At 45.1% G+C, this 17,092-nt stretch overlaps 1 protein-coding gene across 1 annotated transcript in view; it reads left to right on the top strand.

Annotated features, from left to right (window-relative positions):
- Positions 1–1,954: 1,954 nt before the first annotated feature.
- NARS1 (asparaginyl-tRNA synthetase 1) overlaps positions 1,955–17,092 on the top strand; it is a 191,492-nt gene continuing 176,354 nt past the window's right edge. Inside the window, exon 1 of the mRNA XM_069220041.1 lies at positions 1,955–2,155. Within this exon, the coding sequence (XP_069076142.1) occupies positions 2,110–2,155 (46 nt within the window). The 5' untranslated portion in view covers positions 1,955–2,109. The remainder of the gene's footprint in view (positions 2,156–17,092) is intronic.

Raw genomic sequence — 17,092 nt, 5'->3', positions numbered from 1 at the left:
TGCTATAATGGGCATGAGACCCTGTTGTTTAGGACATTAATGTCATGGATGTTTTTCGGTGCCTTTCGAGTTTCGGAATTGCTGGGATTGGGGGGGCGGTCGGGCATCCTGTGTAGGGAGGTGCAGGCTGGGAGCGGCGGTTTGGTGTTGTGGGTTCGGCGATCCAAAACTGATCAGACGGGCGTTGGGGCTGGGGTCGTGCTGCGGCAGTATCCTTGCAGGGCCATTTGTCCCGTGTTTTTGGGTAACCAATGGCGTTCGGTTTCGTCGTGTCTGGCGGGACCGGTTTTCTGTCATGCGGACGGGAGGGAGGTATCGGCGGCGCAGCTGTTGGCGGTTCTGCAGAAAGGGTTGGCGGGTATGGGCTTGGATGCAGCGAGTTTTGGGACACATTCTTTTCGGATCGGGGTGGCTACAGAAGCAGGAAATAGGGGCTGGGATAGAGAGGAGATGATGGCTTTGGGGAGACGGAGGTCTGATTGCTTTAGGCGGTACGTGCGGGGAGATTGTTAAGGAGGCGAGATGAAGCTGAATTGGGTATTTTTCATGTTTTTTCTCTTTTTCAGGTTTGGTCCTTGGGCCAGAAGCGGCCTACCTGGAAATATGGGTGATCGGGCACTCGTTTGTTAAATGGGCTCAACGACAGGCGTGAAGGACTTCTGCAGGGGATAACCTGGGTCTCGATCCAGCGCGTTATCGGGTTGCGTGGTTTGGGAAAGGGGGTATGAAGTGGGAAGAACTTGTTCCTCGCCTGCAGAGAGAATTAGGGAGGGGTCATTGTCCAGACTTGCTATGTATTCATTTGGGGGAGAACGATTTGGTAAGATCCACGGGGTTGAATTTGCTGAAGGCCATGAAGAGGGATTTACAGCTTGTTTTAGAGCAGTGGAAGGGTTGCCATATCATATTTACGGCGTCGTGTATGGAGAGGTGCTAGGAAACCAGGGGCGATTGAGAGAGCCAGGCGCAAGGTTAATAAAGAAATGAAGAGATTTTGCACGGGGCGCAGGATATCTTTTCTGGAACATGCAGATATCAAATTTGAAGATGCGGAGTTCTTCCGGGACGACGGTGTGCACTTGTCGTTTGTAGGAATGGAGTTATACCTTTTACAGCTAAAGGAGCAGCTCAGAGGTTTGCTTCGGGAGCCCTAGTTGGGGGGGGGGCAGAAAAAGTTGGGGGCTTTTTCTGGTGGCGGGGACAGCTCCAGGGCAGCTATTAAAAGCTCGGGGGGAGGACGGAGTTGGCAGGGAAAGTCAGGTATTAGGACGGGGAGGAGCATTATTTAGACAAGGACAGGCAGGAGACTGCTCATTAGTGGACAGGTTCAAAGAAGCGGGTAGGCTGGGAGAAAGTAAAGGAGACAAGATGAAGGAAAAGACAGCTCGAGAGTAAGGGGGGGGAGGGACTGGGGTAGGGGAGGGGGAGGGGTGGGGACAGGTGATTCGATGTCTAATGAGGTTTTAGTTTTGTAAGGCAAAGGCCAAAGGGGGTAGGCTTAAGGGGCACCTGTTCCAATAAAGCGGCCTTTTACACACACAAAACGAGTCTCGGTCTGGTCATTCTGTCCCAAATTCCTTGATTGATTGATTGATTGCACAATGATAACCTTTAATTTGTTCATGCCAAGTCACGTGTTATTTTGGGCACCAAAACAAAATAGAGTTTTTAAACACAAAAAATATGAGCTGGGGAGCTTGAATGTATATGCTCAATCATGCTTCAGAAATCGGTAGTCCTGTAGACGACGTTTGCATTTTTTATGGAATATATCACTTTATCTATGTTTTCCGTTATGCAGCTGCGGTTTTGGACATATAAACTGTTGCTGTATTGGGGACAACCCGGGAGCACTCATGTGAAGATGGCCGCAGCGCTCTCCTTAACTTCACCAAGCTCCTAATGCGCTGTCAAATCTGTCGTGCTTTAGTCTTCCCTGGCGGCTTTTTACGACAGCGCGCCTTGCTGTGCGGTCTGCAGCCTGATGCAATCTTGCGGTGTTCTCTGTAAGATTGGGAGCGGTTCGCTTGTGCTGTGATAGTGAATTCAGCATTGACAGCAGTCTTTGGTGCGCCTGGAGAGACGTGGGGACTCTCAGATCCCAGCACGATGACAGAAGAAGTGATAACGAAGACCGCCGACCTGCAGCTGAGCGGTAAGACTGTCGGCTGCCTATTTCTACCGCCCGGCAACTGATGGGGAGCAGTGTAGGACCCTCCCTCTCACATGCATAAGTTGCAAAGCCATATACTGCTTCCGTTCAGCGACACGTGAGCCCAGTGAAAACCCGAAATGCAATCCCTTGCTCCCAAAATGCTCACAAGAGCCGGAGAGGATATCATCTAATGAGAAACTTGCGGGTGGACTGCATATGTACGATAAATTGGAATGAGCGGTGACGGTCATAGTCAGGATGTGCTCTCCAGTGAGGCAAACGAGAGCAGAATCCGGGAGGCTGTGTCCGTTTGAGGATCGTGTAGAGTGCTATACTGGACGGTGCTGCACATGAGCAGCGCTTGAAACGGCGAGCTGCGAATAAAATTAGTGTGTTCTGTATGTAACAGAAGCGATTAATGTTACTTTATGCAGTTTGGCGATGCGAGTTGGAAGTGAAACGAGATTGTTCATTTTGATAGTGTTCAGTGACTGGAGCACATTTGCAGTTAGAGATGCCGTGTTTACGGTGTACACTACGGAGGAATGTATTTTGTAGCCACCACAGTGCGTAACATATTTATTGCGTGGATGCAGTGAGTATGATGTACACGAGATTGTAACTCTGGGTATGTATGGGCTTTTATATAGTCCGTTTCATATGTGTGAAGCCACACGAAGACTAAGTCGAGGTCATTTCTATCAAAGTGGATTCATTCCACGCGCCACAGGAAAAGTGATTCATCACGTCTCCCACTGGCTCCACCCTCCGTCATGCTTCTTTATAGACAGCCTTCATTTCCAAGGAAAGTGAAAATAATCTACTTAGTTAGTTTCTGTTTTATGTTTGTCAGCTGTGTCCTTTTTTAAGCCACCTGACAATTATGTATATCAGATCGTTTCGTTGATTGCTGTGTTCCGCATTTCACCTTAGCTTACAGTGAATACATTCACCCGACCTCGAAATGTATTTTCCATAGTCCTTAATGATCACCTTGATTATAGCGTGCACGCTCCCAAAAATATTTACTACGTTAAGCTAAATTCATGTTCTGTATGAGGTACAATAGAGCTGGGTTCATCTGGTTAAATTTTGAAATCATGCCTCTTGTTTTAATCCAATGGAGCGACGGCATGAAATTAGTCAACAAGAATTGTGACATTTGGTAATTTTAAAAGTACAAGGAAACGGAGGAGTTGCCGACACGGTATCAAGTTTAAAATACCGAGCAGAACTACTATACCATGACAAATTTCAGTAGCACAGTAAATACCCGTGCGTAACTGTTGGCGGATCTACTTTTTAAATATTGAATCCCCCGGCTCAGCTGAAGAACAACCATACAGGAGTTCACACCAGACCGCACCACCTCAGCCACTAGCAGTCACTCGACCATCGTATAAGAAAAGGCAGTAACGTGTTCCTGTACAGTTTTGGGTCTGGTGAGACCCCCCAGTGACGAACTACGTCTGTAACGCATCCTACTGCACAAAGATTTGGATGCCAGATCACAAGAACACATTTACTGACAGGAAAAAAAATAACTACGTTCACTCGATACCAAGCTCGCACGTAACCGTGCCAGGACATTTTTAGGGACTCCTTTTAGGAGCCATCCCAAGAGAAAATCCAAAACTGCACACATATACGGCACAAACGTCTTAATGTTGGAACAATAGTTAATGAAACAACCCATTGAAAGTTGTGTCTTCAAAGGGTGATTCTTTTGCTTTCGCACACATACAAATATAAACTAGGTAGAACACTGTATGTTTCCTTATGTTAAATTTCCAAATATATAACCGGAGAGTTTTCTAAAGATTTGGTATTAATACTCTGAACATTGAAAATTCCCAGTTCCACTAGATCTCATTTTTATTTGTAAGAAGTAGGCAATATGGTCCTTCGGTGTTTTTTTTTTCTTGCTCACTAAGTTACCTCACAGCAAATGAGGCTGGTATGTGCACTGCTAACTAGAGTGTGTGGCTGGAGAGTGCTGTGTATAATTAAATGTATTGGGCTTTGCTGTTCTTTGGGATAGATGATGTAATATGGGTTAGCTAGCAGAGGAGTGGCTACATAATGTGAATGCAGAATCATGGCTAGCTCTGCATTCAACATGGCAGGAAATGTGCGAAATGTAATGCCATGTTTATAGTGTACATGAGAGTAGAAAGTTACTGCCATTAATACCGACGTCTTTTTAAAACATTTTTTTAAATGTATTTTTATTGGCGTTTAAGATATAACAAACACAGTATAACTGTCACAGCAGTGTGGGATGGGAAGAGGAGCGGGAGGGAGGGAACCGAGAAGAGGGGGAGATGAAAGACAGAGAAGAAAATAGCACGGTACCACATTGGTACATGGTATAATGACAGATAACACCCCTTCCACATATTGCTCATATTCAGCGTTACTGGTAGAAAGTGCCCACCCCCAGTTACACAAATAAGTGAGTCACAAAATTAATGAGGAATGCAGTAATGGAGTAACGGAGTTATGCTACTGCACCTGTTTGGGGCGAATTATCTAGAGCTGTCTCATCAATCGGGGAGAGAATTATTATTGAGTTGGGGGGTGAGAGGCGATCCCTGGTATTTGTCCCTCGCAGTGAAGATATGGGGGAGCCCCTGTGGCATAGTTAAGAGAGGAATGGTCCCCTCATGTTTTTGGGGTGAGATTCTAATGGCACGAATTCCCACAAATTTGTCAGTTGCTCTTAGCAATATGTAGCATTTCTCAACTAAGCTGTTATAATAAGAGTGGGCCGCTGACCCCAGTGTAAGGCCACTTTGCGCTTGGGTAGAAGGAGGAGCATTTCATGAGTTGGCGGTCACAGACTGGGGCATCCTTAACAAAGACCAGGAGGTCCACCAGGGGCGTACGGGGTTAAAGGTGACTGGCTAAAGTGTGTATGGTTGAAAATACACCTTCCCAAAACTCCACCACCTTCAGACAGGCCCATGCTAGGTGGTGGAAGGTGGCCTTTGGGGAAGTGCATCTCAGACCGCACGTATCCCACAATGAGCCCCATTTTAAAAAGTTCCATGGGGGTGCGAAATAGTTGGTGTAGAAACTTGAAATGTATCAATCGCTACCTGTAGTTGGGTGAGAGGGTTGCTGTCTGGCCACAGAAGTAGGACCATTGGGCATCGGTGATAGGAGGTTCTGTGTCTGTTATGCAGGTGGTGGGAGATGCAGGTTTGGTGACAGGCGCAGAGAACTGCATGATGGAGTCTTGTCTGGTAATTAGTTTGCATGGTGATGGATGTGTAAGTATGTGCTCCAGAGCTGGTAGTGTTGGGGGTGGAGGGCAGGAAAGGTGTTATGAAATGCGCAACAAGCAGCCCTAAGTTGGTAGTGCAGGAGTATCTCTAAGACACTGGTGCGTGAGGTAGCAGAGGCTTCAAACAATGGTAGAAATTGATCTCGTGGGTACAGGTCAGAGGAAGTCGCGAGAACTCATCCACTAGCCAGCGTTCTGGTGCCTGCATCTAATGAAAGTGGCAGCTGAAGGTTATATCCAAGCTGGATAGATTGGGAATAAATATAGGGGAGTTTAGCACGCCTCCTCATGTCAGCCCAGGCCCATTTCACACACTCTCCTGTGTCAATTTCCGTCCTTGTAGGGTAAATAGAGAGTTGTAGTAAGGGGCCATGGCACTGCTTGATTAGCTTTGATGGCCACATATGCCTGAAATGTTGTCGGGTAGAGCCAATAATGTTGGTATTGTGCCTGAGCTCATTAGCACATGTAATCATATAATGGGCACGCCCAGGCCTCCATGGGTGAGAGGTAAGGTTAGAATCTCCCATGTGATGCGGGCTGTCTAGCCACCCAGGTCAATGCTACGAGATTGGAACATACATGGCGCAGAAATGAATGGGTAGGTTGAGAAAAAGATAAAGAAACTTTGGTAGGGCGACCACTTTTGCTATCGATATCCACTAGGAGACCCGCAGCAGAAGGCAAGACAAAATTGATATTCTGTCCTCTAGCCATGACACGGCGCAGCCATAGTTGGACCTCCAGAGTTTATCAGGATTTTGACTGAGCTATATCCCCAGATAACCGACCAGTTTGTTGCCCACTTAAATGGGTATTCTGTAGGGGAGGACATAGTACTTTCAGTGAGGGGAAACAATACTGGACCAGTTAACCAGTATGCCTGAAAAAATGATAAAATAATATAACCTCGCGAGTTAGTGGGGCAAGGTTTTCTTGTAGTTCGCAGATATAAAGGGTGATGTCTTCATACACTGAAATTACCATCCCCCTGGTTGTAAAGTCGAGGCCTCAGTGGCCATGATGTTGAATGAGCTGGGCCACCAGAGGCTCCATTGCTATGGGAAAAAGAATGGGCGAAAGAGGACATCCCTGTCGCTTTCCACTGGTAACAGTAAAAGGATCTGATATTAAGCTGTTGAGCCATATGCAGGCAGTGAATAAAATGTATAGTAGCTGTATCTAGCGAAGAAATCAAGAGCTTAGGCCTTTCTTGCGCCAATAATGGGAAGAGTTATGGCCAATTGAGACAATCTAGCGCCTTGGTGGCGTTGAGTAAGGCATCTACAGCTGTAATCTGATGATCTAGGTATTGCATGCCCGCAAAAATAGTGCGCAGATTGTGTGATGTGAAGTGGCCAGGAATGAAACGGGAATGATCAGGCCTTACAATCTTTGGTAACAGGGGGAGGAGGCGGTTAGCTAAGTTAATCATAGACATCAGTCGGTAAAAATCACAATGCTGCGCTGGTTTATCTGGCTTGAGGAATGTCACGATGACCGCTTCATAGAGGGATGGGGGTAGGAAGCCTCTCTCAAGAGGGTCCTCAAACATTGCTAGCCTATGAGGTGCGAGGGTAGAGGCAAATTCATTTTAAAAGGCGGTGGTCAGACTGTCTGGGGGGCTGCTATATCACCGGGAAGACTGGGGATAACCTGTGTGAGTTCCTAATTGGCAAATCAAGAGATGCCCGATCTAGTGGGATGAGCGTATGGCATCCAAGTATGCACATAGTTCGCTCTCTGAGTGAACCGAGGCTGCAATATATTGTTTGGGAAAGAAGGAAGGATTGGAGGACCTGTTGGTCTTCCAACAGTTCCACAACATTTATGGAGGACCACGGCTTGCGGAGTAGCCCTGCAAGGGTTCTGCTTGGATGGTCGCACTCCCGGTATCGGCATGCCTGTGCTTCACAATTAAAGTAGTGGGTTTCACTAATGGCCTCTTTGGAAAATTCTTTAAATTTATCTCGGATCACATTCACAGCCATTGTCGCTGCGTTTTTAGAGCGTAAATATTCTAGTTTGAGGGTGTGAATATCTTGCTCTAGCAGGGCAAGCCTCCCTCATATAGCTTTTAGGACTCCCGATTGCTTTACAATACACACGCTGCAGATGCCCACTTTGAATACTTTTCAAAGCATGAATGGGGAGTTTACAGAGCCCTCATTGAGTGTGAAGTATTCTGAGATCTCTTTACGAATCTCTTCACAGAATGCTGTGTCACGCAGTGCCCTGGAGAGCAGTCGCCAGGTGAAAGTGCCAGGGGCTGAGTGTGGGATCAATAGCTCCAGCAGGACAAGGGCATGGTCGGAGAGGGTGCGGGTTAGGTGTGATACTTTTATGACCCAGGTATGGACACTCCAAGAAATCAGCCAGTAGTCTATCCTGGGCCATTCGTGGTGAAAGGCTGTGAGACAGGTGCCTTATGATATGTCTGTGCTGTCGGATATCTTGCACCTAATTATCTTGAATGATAGTATTGAGTGTCAATGCTGCGTTAGAATGCAGGTGTCTAGATGCTCCCGACCAGTCCAGCTAGTTGTCTAGTATAACATTAAAGTCACCTCCCCATAATATTGCCCAAGAACCTAGGCAGATATGAGTATCCAAATCTCTGAAAAGAAATCTGGGTCATCGTTGTAGGGGCTGTAATCAGTGGCCAGTATCACAAGTTGTCTGTTGAGGGTGCCGGCAAGCAGCACATATCGGCTGTTCTCAGCACAAAGTAAATGTCACTTTTGCTATTGTAGGCTGTTACTAAGTAGTATAGCGATGCCCCTGGCATATTTGGATAGATGGATGTTATGTCTTTCCGCACCAACGTGCACGCAGCCCTGGTGCAGAGGGTTGGGTAAGGTATAACTCTTGAAGAAAGGAAATATCTACCTGATGTCTGGTGAGTTATGCGTGTACTGAGTGAGCTTTCCTACGGCCATTGAGCCTGCGGATGTTCCAGGTGAGGCATTTGGTTGATGTCATGGGGAAAAGTCTCTGGGATTGGACGGGGGTGTCGTAGAGTGAACTACATATTGAGATGGGTAAGTAGGTTGAATGACTGTGCTAAGGGGTAAGAGGGGCACAATGCAACAACAAACAGTAAGAAATAGCTTCCCAGATCTCCCACTCCAACCTTAAAACATGGATGAGCAAAGCAATAGCCAGTCTTGGAAACATCCCTGGAGGCAGACTGCACCCAGGTGGACACCCAGCCAAAATCAGGTAGGGTGGCCGAATGAGTGTCAAGCACCTGAGGGTCTTTCATTGAGCTTATTATAACTGATTGGTGAACCTGAGGTTGCACCATTCGCCTAGACGGACCACGTCGTCTAGCCACAGCCCATCGTCCGGAATGATCTTGACCATCTCTGACAGGCCAGTAACTTCTGTGTCGCAAAATTAATCCCTCAGCAAGCATCAGGTGTTCTGCCTATCAATCATTGTTGCTAAGGGGATTATCTGTATGACTGTGCAGAGAGTCTCTGTACAATGGGCAATCTGCTGTAATGTGTTTAGCAAACTTGAGGGCGGATTTGCCGTTGGTAAAAAGTGGGGTTTCCCTCAAACGGGATGCGCAGCTTTGCTGGGTATGGAAGAGCATACCACCTTTTGAAGGATTCTTTTGGCTGCTAGGAACTCTTGATGCGCTGCCTACACCGACTGAATGTGGTCAGGATAGAATGAAAGTTTGTTTCCTTTATAGGCAATTGTCCATTGGTCTCATGGAAGTCACAGAATGGTGTCATGATCTCTGTAGATCAAAAGACTTGCGACCACCACGTGGCCCCAAATGGGGGATGAGCCCTGATTGTGGCACTCGCTGGAGAACCCTGACAGCCAAGGTCGTGCGGAGGCAGGAGCTATACACATATTCAAGCACCGCACTTCAAAATGAGAGGGTCCAGAAGCTTCAATCCCCCGCAGGGGAGCTCAGGGCAGCTGTCAGGCTCAGACCTAGCTGACCGCGTGGGCAGGCCGTGTTTCGGATCTCTGTACCCCCAGATCAGGAGGCGGCACGGGGTCCTCCAAATTCCATCAGGGATAGCAACATCCCCCAGTGAGGTTGCGCATCGAGTGATGGCAATGAGTCCGCTGACAAATGGGTTCATGAAGAATACTATTTTGGCCCAGCTTCACCTCCCCAGCATTTACAGCAACTTCAGCCCGCAACTCGACCCGACAGACCTCCCAAACCAATGCTGTTTACATAGCCCGTCATCACACCAGAAGTGGCTGCCACTATGGAGTCCATCCACGCAGGGGCCCTATTGGACCCCTGCCCTCACCACGCCTACCTCAGATGACTGCAACCTAACAACACCATGCTCACACCCATTCTGAACGTCTACACCTCTTACACAGCATTCTCAGAAGCTTGGAGGCATGCAACTGACCTTCCACCATTCTTTATGGTTTTAGACCCAACCACAGCATGGAAACTGCCCTCATCACCGCCACAGATGACATAGTCATGACCTTTGGCAGAGGAGACACAACAACCCTCATCCTCCTGGAACTCTCTGCAGCACTTGACAGTCTCCCACCCCATCCTCGTCCAACACCTACATGACTTTGGAATCCTAGGACACACACTCTGATAGATCTGCTCTTTCTTAATTGGAAGGATCCAGTCAGTGAGCTTGGCCATACACTTTAGACACCTATAAAAGTAAATTAAAACTAGCAATATGCTTTATGAGTTTTTAGAAAACAGTCACCTAGGCCTGAAAAACCGGTACAAACTTCCGTCCGTAGTGGTACATATGCCCTCAAGGCTTTTGTGAATGATGCAACTAACTAAACTCATTACTACACCAGTGCTTTGTCAACCTCTAACAATTAAACTATACTTTGTATACTTTATTATACTATGTATCTTCTTTAAGTAGTAGGATACTTGAATTCATGAAGATGGCACTACATAATACTAGTCCTGGATACTAAAACAATTGCAAATGCTTTCAGAAACTTTCAGAACACCCCCACTCATCCAGACTCCTGCTTACACAAATCGTGTGCATACAGAAAACCAGATTTGGGGGTTGAGACTTCTCCTACATTGCTCCTAAAGCATGGAACTACTACCGCTACACATAAGAGTCTCTTCTGCACTTCCTGAATTTTGCTAGAAGGTGAAGACCTGGCTTATTTAGTAGTCCCACTGAACCCTAGGTGTGGCTAGACTCACGCCTGTTAGCATATGGTGTACCTGCTGCAGCTAGTGTGACAAACATGAGAACGACATCCAGGTCACCCTGGAGGAAAATGAATCCTCACATTCTTCATGCTCTCTCCCTCCACCTCATGTTTCTTCACAAGCCTTCTCCTTTATCAAGGGCACAAACATGAAATTGAAGGGTCCATTTGGTTCCCATTTTATGTTTATCTGTGTCATTTTGAGATAACTTGACATTTAAATAGCTCAAAAACCTTTCCTTGGTATTAATAGTTTGCAGTTCGCTCTGGCTAGCAGTGACCACAACGAAAACCACATTACAATATTTTCCTAATAGTGTGGTAAAAAAATACTCTCTTACTCTAACTAAGCAGTTTTATATTTGAAGTATAATATAGAGATGTTCATCTGGCTAAATCTTGAAATCTGGTTTCCTGGGCAATCTTTACAATGTTTGCAAGCAATTATAGCTTAACGTTTATTTATATTTCTTATACCCCAATTCTACTTAGAAGTTGACAAATTAATTATTACACTGATCATGAACAGTAGAACTCTGGTGTGAAGTGCTATATGAAAACAAACTTATAATTCTTAATATTTTGATTATTACATGTAACAAACACAAAAAATGATATGGACAAACTTGCATTATTTCAACTTGGTCAAGATAATTAAACATTTTAACTTCGTACACCTGCTTTGGAGCAGTTATGAGTGCGGTTGGATGTAGGAAAAAGGAATAGAACAGTAGTTAATGAAAGTACATCTGAAAAGTTATTCCTTTATAACATTATTTGCTTCCTAGAACATACACCAAAACTAAATCAGATTTAATGGTGCCCCCCCCCCCATTGTTGAGTTTCTAAAACTTAAATTCATTCTTGTGCAAGGATATGTTATTAATATTCTGAACAGTCGCTATTTCATTATATTTTAGTTGTGATTTTAAGAAGCAATTTTTGTACACTTGTTGAAACAGTAACTTAAAGTTGTAAAATCCACTATTAACTATTTGGACAGTACAACAGAGAAAGAAGTAGAAACCAATTTTGAATCTGCCCGCTTCACCAGACTTTCTAGAGCACCATAGCTGGCATTACTAGTAAACCTGGACTGATGCAAAGAATCTGAAAACCCTCTTAGTTTAAACAAAGAAGCATCTTCATGCATTCAAGTATCCTACTACTTCTAGAAGATATGTAGTATAATAAAGTATAGTTTAATTGATAGAGGTTGACAAATCACTGGTGTAGTAATGAGTTTAGTTAGTTGCACCATTTACAAAAGCCTCTTGAGGGCATATGTACCACTACAGAAGTTTGATCCAGTTTTTCAGGCCTAGGTGACTGTTTTCTAAAAACTCACAAAGCATATTGCTAGTTTTAAATTTGATCAAGCTAGACCGGGATAAAGACCTTTCCTGTTTGTCCCATTACAAGGGTTTTGAATTTTCTTGAATGGTCATATGGAGGAATGTTTATAACAGCAAGTGCCTTCTTTACCTGAGTTGATGAAGACAGTTATTGGTAATTGTGGTAAAGGGCAATATTAAAAGATAGGGATCTGTGATGGGCAAAATACCTATGTAAGGACTATTGTTGTTAACTTTTCTGGGAGATGGCTTGGTGGTTTCCAATGATTTGTGTGACATACAAGGTAGAATGGACCACTCCTCAGACACCACTAGTCAATTAAGGCACCCTATCTAATACTATTTTTTTCAGGAATCCTTTGTCCACAAGAAGAGGGTCTTGTTTATTAATAAAACCAAGACCGTATTATATACTATTCTACCTAGGGTATTATTTTTTTAACCAAATTAATGTTGCTCTGTTCATCAACTGAATAAAGATGAAAGCCTGTGAAGTCACTTCAGGATTCAAGCTAGAGGTCTGCAAGTCACTCCCGATGTCACTAGAAAGCACTTTCTTGGTGATTTTGCCAGTTGGGGCAATTTATTTTCCAGAAGCTTCATGAAGCTGTAAATTGATTTGACTCTACTCTCCTTATATGAACACTTATTTATAATCACAACTTTCAAATAGCGTAATTAACCGCTTTGGCCCTCATTACAAATGGCCAGTTACCAGGCTTATCATAATTAAGAATTTAGCAGTAACACCACTGCTCAGTGGTATTCCACCTGGTGATTTCACCTGCTTCAGGCAGGCAAAATCTTCAGGTGAAATACTGGGATAAAATGCAGGAATAGAAACTTGCTAGTTTCTGTGTGTTAATCACCAAGCATTTACAATCCCTGTGTTGTGAATAAATATACAAACAACTTGTAGGTTCAAAGTGTTTAATCTTCTCCAACTGTCCAGGGCAACATCCAGGAACCACTGACCAATATGGGACCAGTTGCCCAGCAAGTTGTGTGTGACATATACATATTCCACAACCAGGCCATTGCAACAAGGAATCCACAGCACTCTGTGATTTCTTTTCATAAAAACTGCAGAATTTTCATAATTGATGACAGTATTGTGCATGTTGTACATATCTGTGGACAAGCCACCTACCCGAAAGTGCATTCATAATTCCAGGAGGGAATTTAGATTCATGATTTGGTATTATCTCATCAGTCAATATATCAACTTTTCAGTCATCCCTTACTTTGGGAAAAGACTAATGCACTGTAGCGTACAATACTACTTATAAAAGTGGAATATGAGGTCATGCAGTGACGGCAGTGGTGACAGAGGTGGAAATAGATCTTACCCCTTTCGTATTATTGCTTATGCATGCCAAGGCGAGACACAAAAGATGTAAGATCATTTTCATTACATTTATTGAAACAATTGCAATGTGGCATATAATGAGTGAGCTGCAATAATAAGGCAGATGAAACAACGCAAGGAAATCAACTTTCCAAACATGGTGAAAAAGATAAGCAATGTAACCTAGGTGTATAAAATTCTAGATGTTCCTACCTAACCCTTTATCTACACTGAGAGCATAGCGGGTGTACCCTTCTGCCTGGCCCGATTTAATGGATTAGCCCATCCCCATACCGGTAAACAGTGTCAGGAGTTGGCCTATAATGTAGAAGGCAGTCCTCTGAGGAGGCTGTTAGATCAGTGCCAGCCGAGCTACATTTCTCACAGCATGTGTCCCAGGATAGTTGTGACCAGAATGCCCTTTGAATGCTCTGGGTCAGTGCTCTGCTTATAAAAGAAACCATATTGTGTTGGAAGTATAGTTCCGATCCAGTGCTGTGTCGAGTTTTTAGAAGCTGTCTCCTGAACTGGCAACACAACTAGCATATTGTGTACAGTGTTCTTTAGCCTAGGACAGAAAGTACTGATTGCATGTCATTGAAAGGCTAACTAAACAAGCAGCTTATTCCTTGTTTTCTTTGAATAAACTCAAGTTATGATATGTAAAAAAATCATCGCTAAAAGCAGCCTTTCTAAAATGAATAAAGTATGAACTATAGAACTAAGCTAAACCGGGGTGAACAACTCGGGCTCGAGAGGTTCTCACGACACCCTCCCCTTGCCAGTTGGGAAAGACCGATTCTAATAACCCATCTAAAATACTAAAAATAATAAATGTCTTAAATTTTATAGCAATAAAATGTTCACACCAGCAAGCAGAGCAAACAATTAAAAAGAGCCAATTAAAAATAGTCTATTTGCTTCCAAGCAAAGGCCACATTTAAAAATCATCAGAGGCAGCCATTATGTCATCCAACACAACAGTGGAAAGGGAGTCCAAGGAAGATCCCGCATCCACAGATAACAGAACCATCAAAGCCTCGGTGGGCAAATCGAAGGAACAGACAAGATCGAAAGCCTCCGCCTCTGCTGAGGAAGTAGCGTCCTGCACAGTGCCTGTAGTTTTTGAGCCAGACGGAAGCCTAATTGGAGCCGTAGCGTCCATAGCCAAGTAGAATGGCTCATAGAAGGCAAAGCCATAGTTTCATAGGACAACTCCAGAAACTAATCCTCAATGGGCATATCACAAGACCTATATCTGTAGATAGTACCATTTGATGGGCAAGACACATATTCATTGTGCACTCAAAAGGGCACCAGAGAGCTCGGAACACAGGCTGCATGCTTTAGAACCATACTGGTCAAAAAGACAAAGACCAGTTGTTGTTTAGTTCCTCCAACAAAGATACTCCAAAGTGCTGTATCATGCGTTCACAACAAAGCTGGACATGCAATAGTTCCTCCATCATTCGACTTTGAAATGGGAATACCGCCAGTTATGCAGCTGCAAGCGGTATGCCTCCAAAAACACTTGAGCGTATAAAGGATGGAATCACTCCGAAAACTGTCTGGAAGGTACTGACAAAGCCAGAACCAAACGCTTAAAAAAAAAAAAAAAAGTGCACAACACCCATGGTGTTGGAAGCATTAGAAATGTGGTTCAAAAGTTTGTGAGAAAGGGCCTCTTTTGAATAGGTTTGTCCCACACTTTGTGCCTGGAAATTGATGTGGTTTCTAACTGTAAGTGCCCAGGGCCCCTGCTAAACAGGTTTCCAGGGCCAAATCCCTTTGCCTAAGACTGTACTATGTTTGGCACTTCAGACACCTTTGTAGGTCCCTAGTAAATGGTACCCCTGGTCCATAGGTATTGAAGAGGGGCCCCAGAGCTGCAGCACCAGTTGTGCCACTCTGAGAGGCCCCACACTAGCCTCAAGCAGACCTCTATTGCAAGTGCATGACAGGGTGTATCAAAAGTTGCAAACTTGACATGGCACGCCCACTAACACTGCATGCAATATAGGTAGGCCTTGCAGCCCTAAGGCAGGGTGCACTATAATGGATATGAGGGCAAATGAGTGCATGAGCAAATCTGCCCCTACTGTGTCTTTGTAATTTTTTTGACTTAGTAAGAATATAGGAGAGCCATAGCAAATGCATGTGCTGGACAATGGTCTTTACAAGTTCCCCAGCTACATGATGGTCTCCCTGAACCCTGGGTTGTTTGGTATCAAGCAACTCAGAATAATAAACCCACACTGATGCCAGTGTTGGATTCATTATAAAATGTACCCAGAAGGCACCTTAGAGGTGCCCCCTGCAAAACCTAAAAACCCTGGCATGGTTGCTGACTAGTCCTAACTAGCCTGCCACCACCAGGCATGATTCTGGAGCCCTGAGGTGAGAGCCTTTGCTCTCAGGAACCAGAACACAAAGCCTTTTTCTGGACAGCGAAGTCACACCTCTTAGCCAGGCAGGCACCCTGCACCAGCGGTCAGCTTCAAAGGCTTTGCCGCCTTTTAAAATCTGACCTCTGCCTCTGCTGCTGGCAGCAGATGGCCGCCCAACGGTCTTACTCCCACTGTAGGTGGGAAACCCAGCGGTAAACCTATCAAGAATAGGAGGAGTGGCCACCCTCATCCTGCTCCAACCCTTAGGTGTGGCAGGTGAAGGTGAGGTGACCACTCCATTTCATTTCCCTTCATCTTAAATGGCAGGAAAATAATCAGTCAGGGATGTGTTATCTTCCCAAAGGAAGTGGTCATTTAGTGGGTGTAGCCACTGTAAGGTCGGTGGCCCATTGGCTACTACCAGGTACTTCCCCCCCAACACCCTCTAAATACAGTATTTGGAGGGCATGCCTAGACCAAGTCCTCAGATTCGACTGACACAAAGAAGACCCAGGCAAAGAAGACCCAATTCATGTGAACTGAAGCCCTGCTGCAGAAAGAAAAAGATGCCAAACCCTGCTTGCTGCTCCAAGGACTCGACAGTCACTGCTGAGGTGTCCTCTGGAAACCTGAAGAACTCTACAAAACCCCGGAGCACCTCCAGCCTTCTAAAAATTGCCAAGAACCTCCCTTTTGAGTGAAGGTATCACTCCCTGCACCCAGCAGGCAAGGAACCCGCAAAGTCTGGTAAAGTGACCAGCTGCTGACCAATGGCGCGGACCAAGCAGCCCAGTCAGAATCTGTACAAAAGCCCTTGGGCACAAGACCTACAACTATACCAATTTTGGCACTGGGACTTTCTAAGGCTGCAGCATACTACTACCCAGTGTACCGGACACCCAATGTCAGTCACCCAGAAATAAAGTCCACTCCGGACTTCCAAAGGCCCAGAAGCAAGCACCAGCAGGGAGACTTCAGGACACCCAAGAACCACCACCCAGAGTGTCCCTGCTGACCTGCAATCTACCCTCCAAGTTGCCTTCTCCTGACAGCAAGGACTCCAAGATGCACAATGCCTGGCTGACCTATCTGTGCTGCACCCAGCCTCCCTCCCTTGTTTATAAAAATCTGAAGTATTTTTGGAAATGGTCTAGAGTTATTCTTCTGAGTGTGTGTCCACATTACTCTCTCGTAAGCTTTACTCTGTCTCCTCATCACCCTATATCACTATCAATCTATCCTCCATCCTCACTCTCTGACTCATCCCAAACCCATTCTACTATTATTATGATCTCCAAAATAACCCTTCCTTAGCTCTTCCCTCCTCTACTGCTCCTGGCTCATCCCGAACCTAAGTTTACT

Source organism: Pleurodeles waltl, chromosome 1_1 (assembly GCF_031143425.1).
Source record: "Pleurodeles waltl isolate 20211129_DDA chromosome 1_1, aPleWal1.hap1.20221129, whole genome shotgun sequence".
Taxonomy (NCBI): domain Eukaryota; kingdom Metazoa; phylum Chordata; class Amphibia; order Caudata; family Salamandridae; genus Pleurodeles; species Pleurodeles waltl.
Note: the sequence above shows the minus strand (reverse complement) of the source record. Positions and strands in the feature narration are given on the sequence as shown.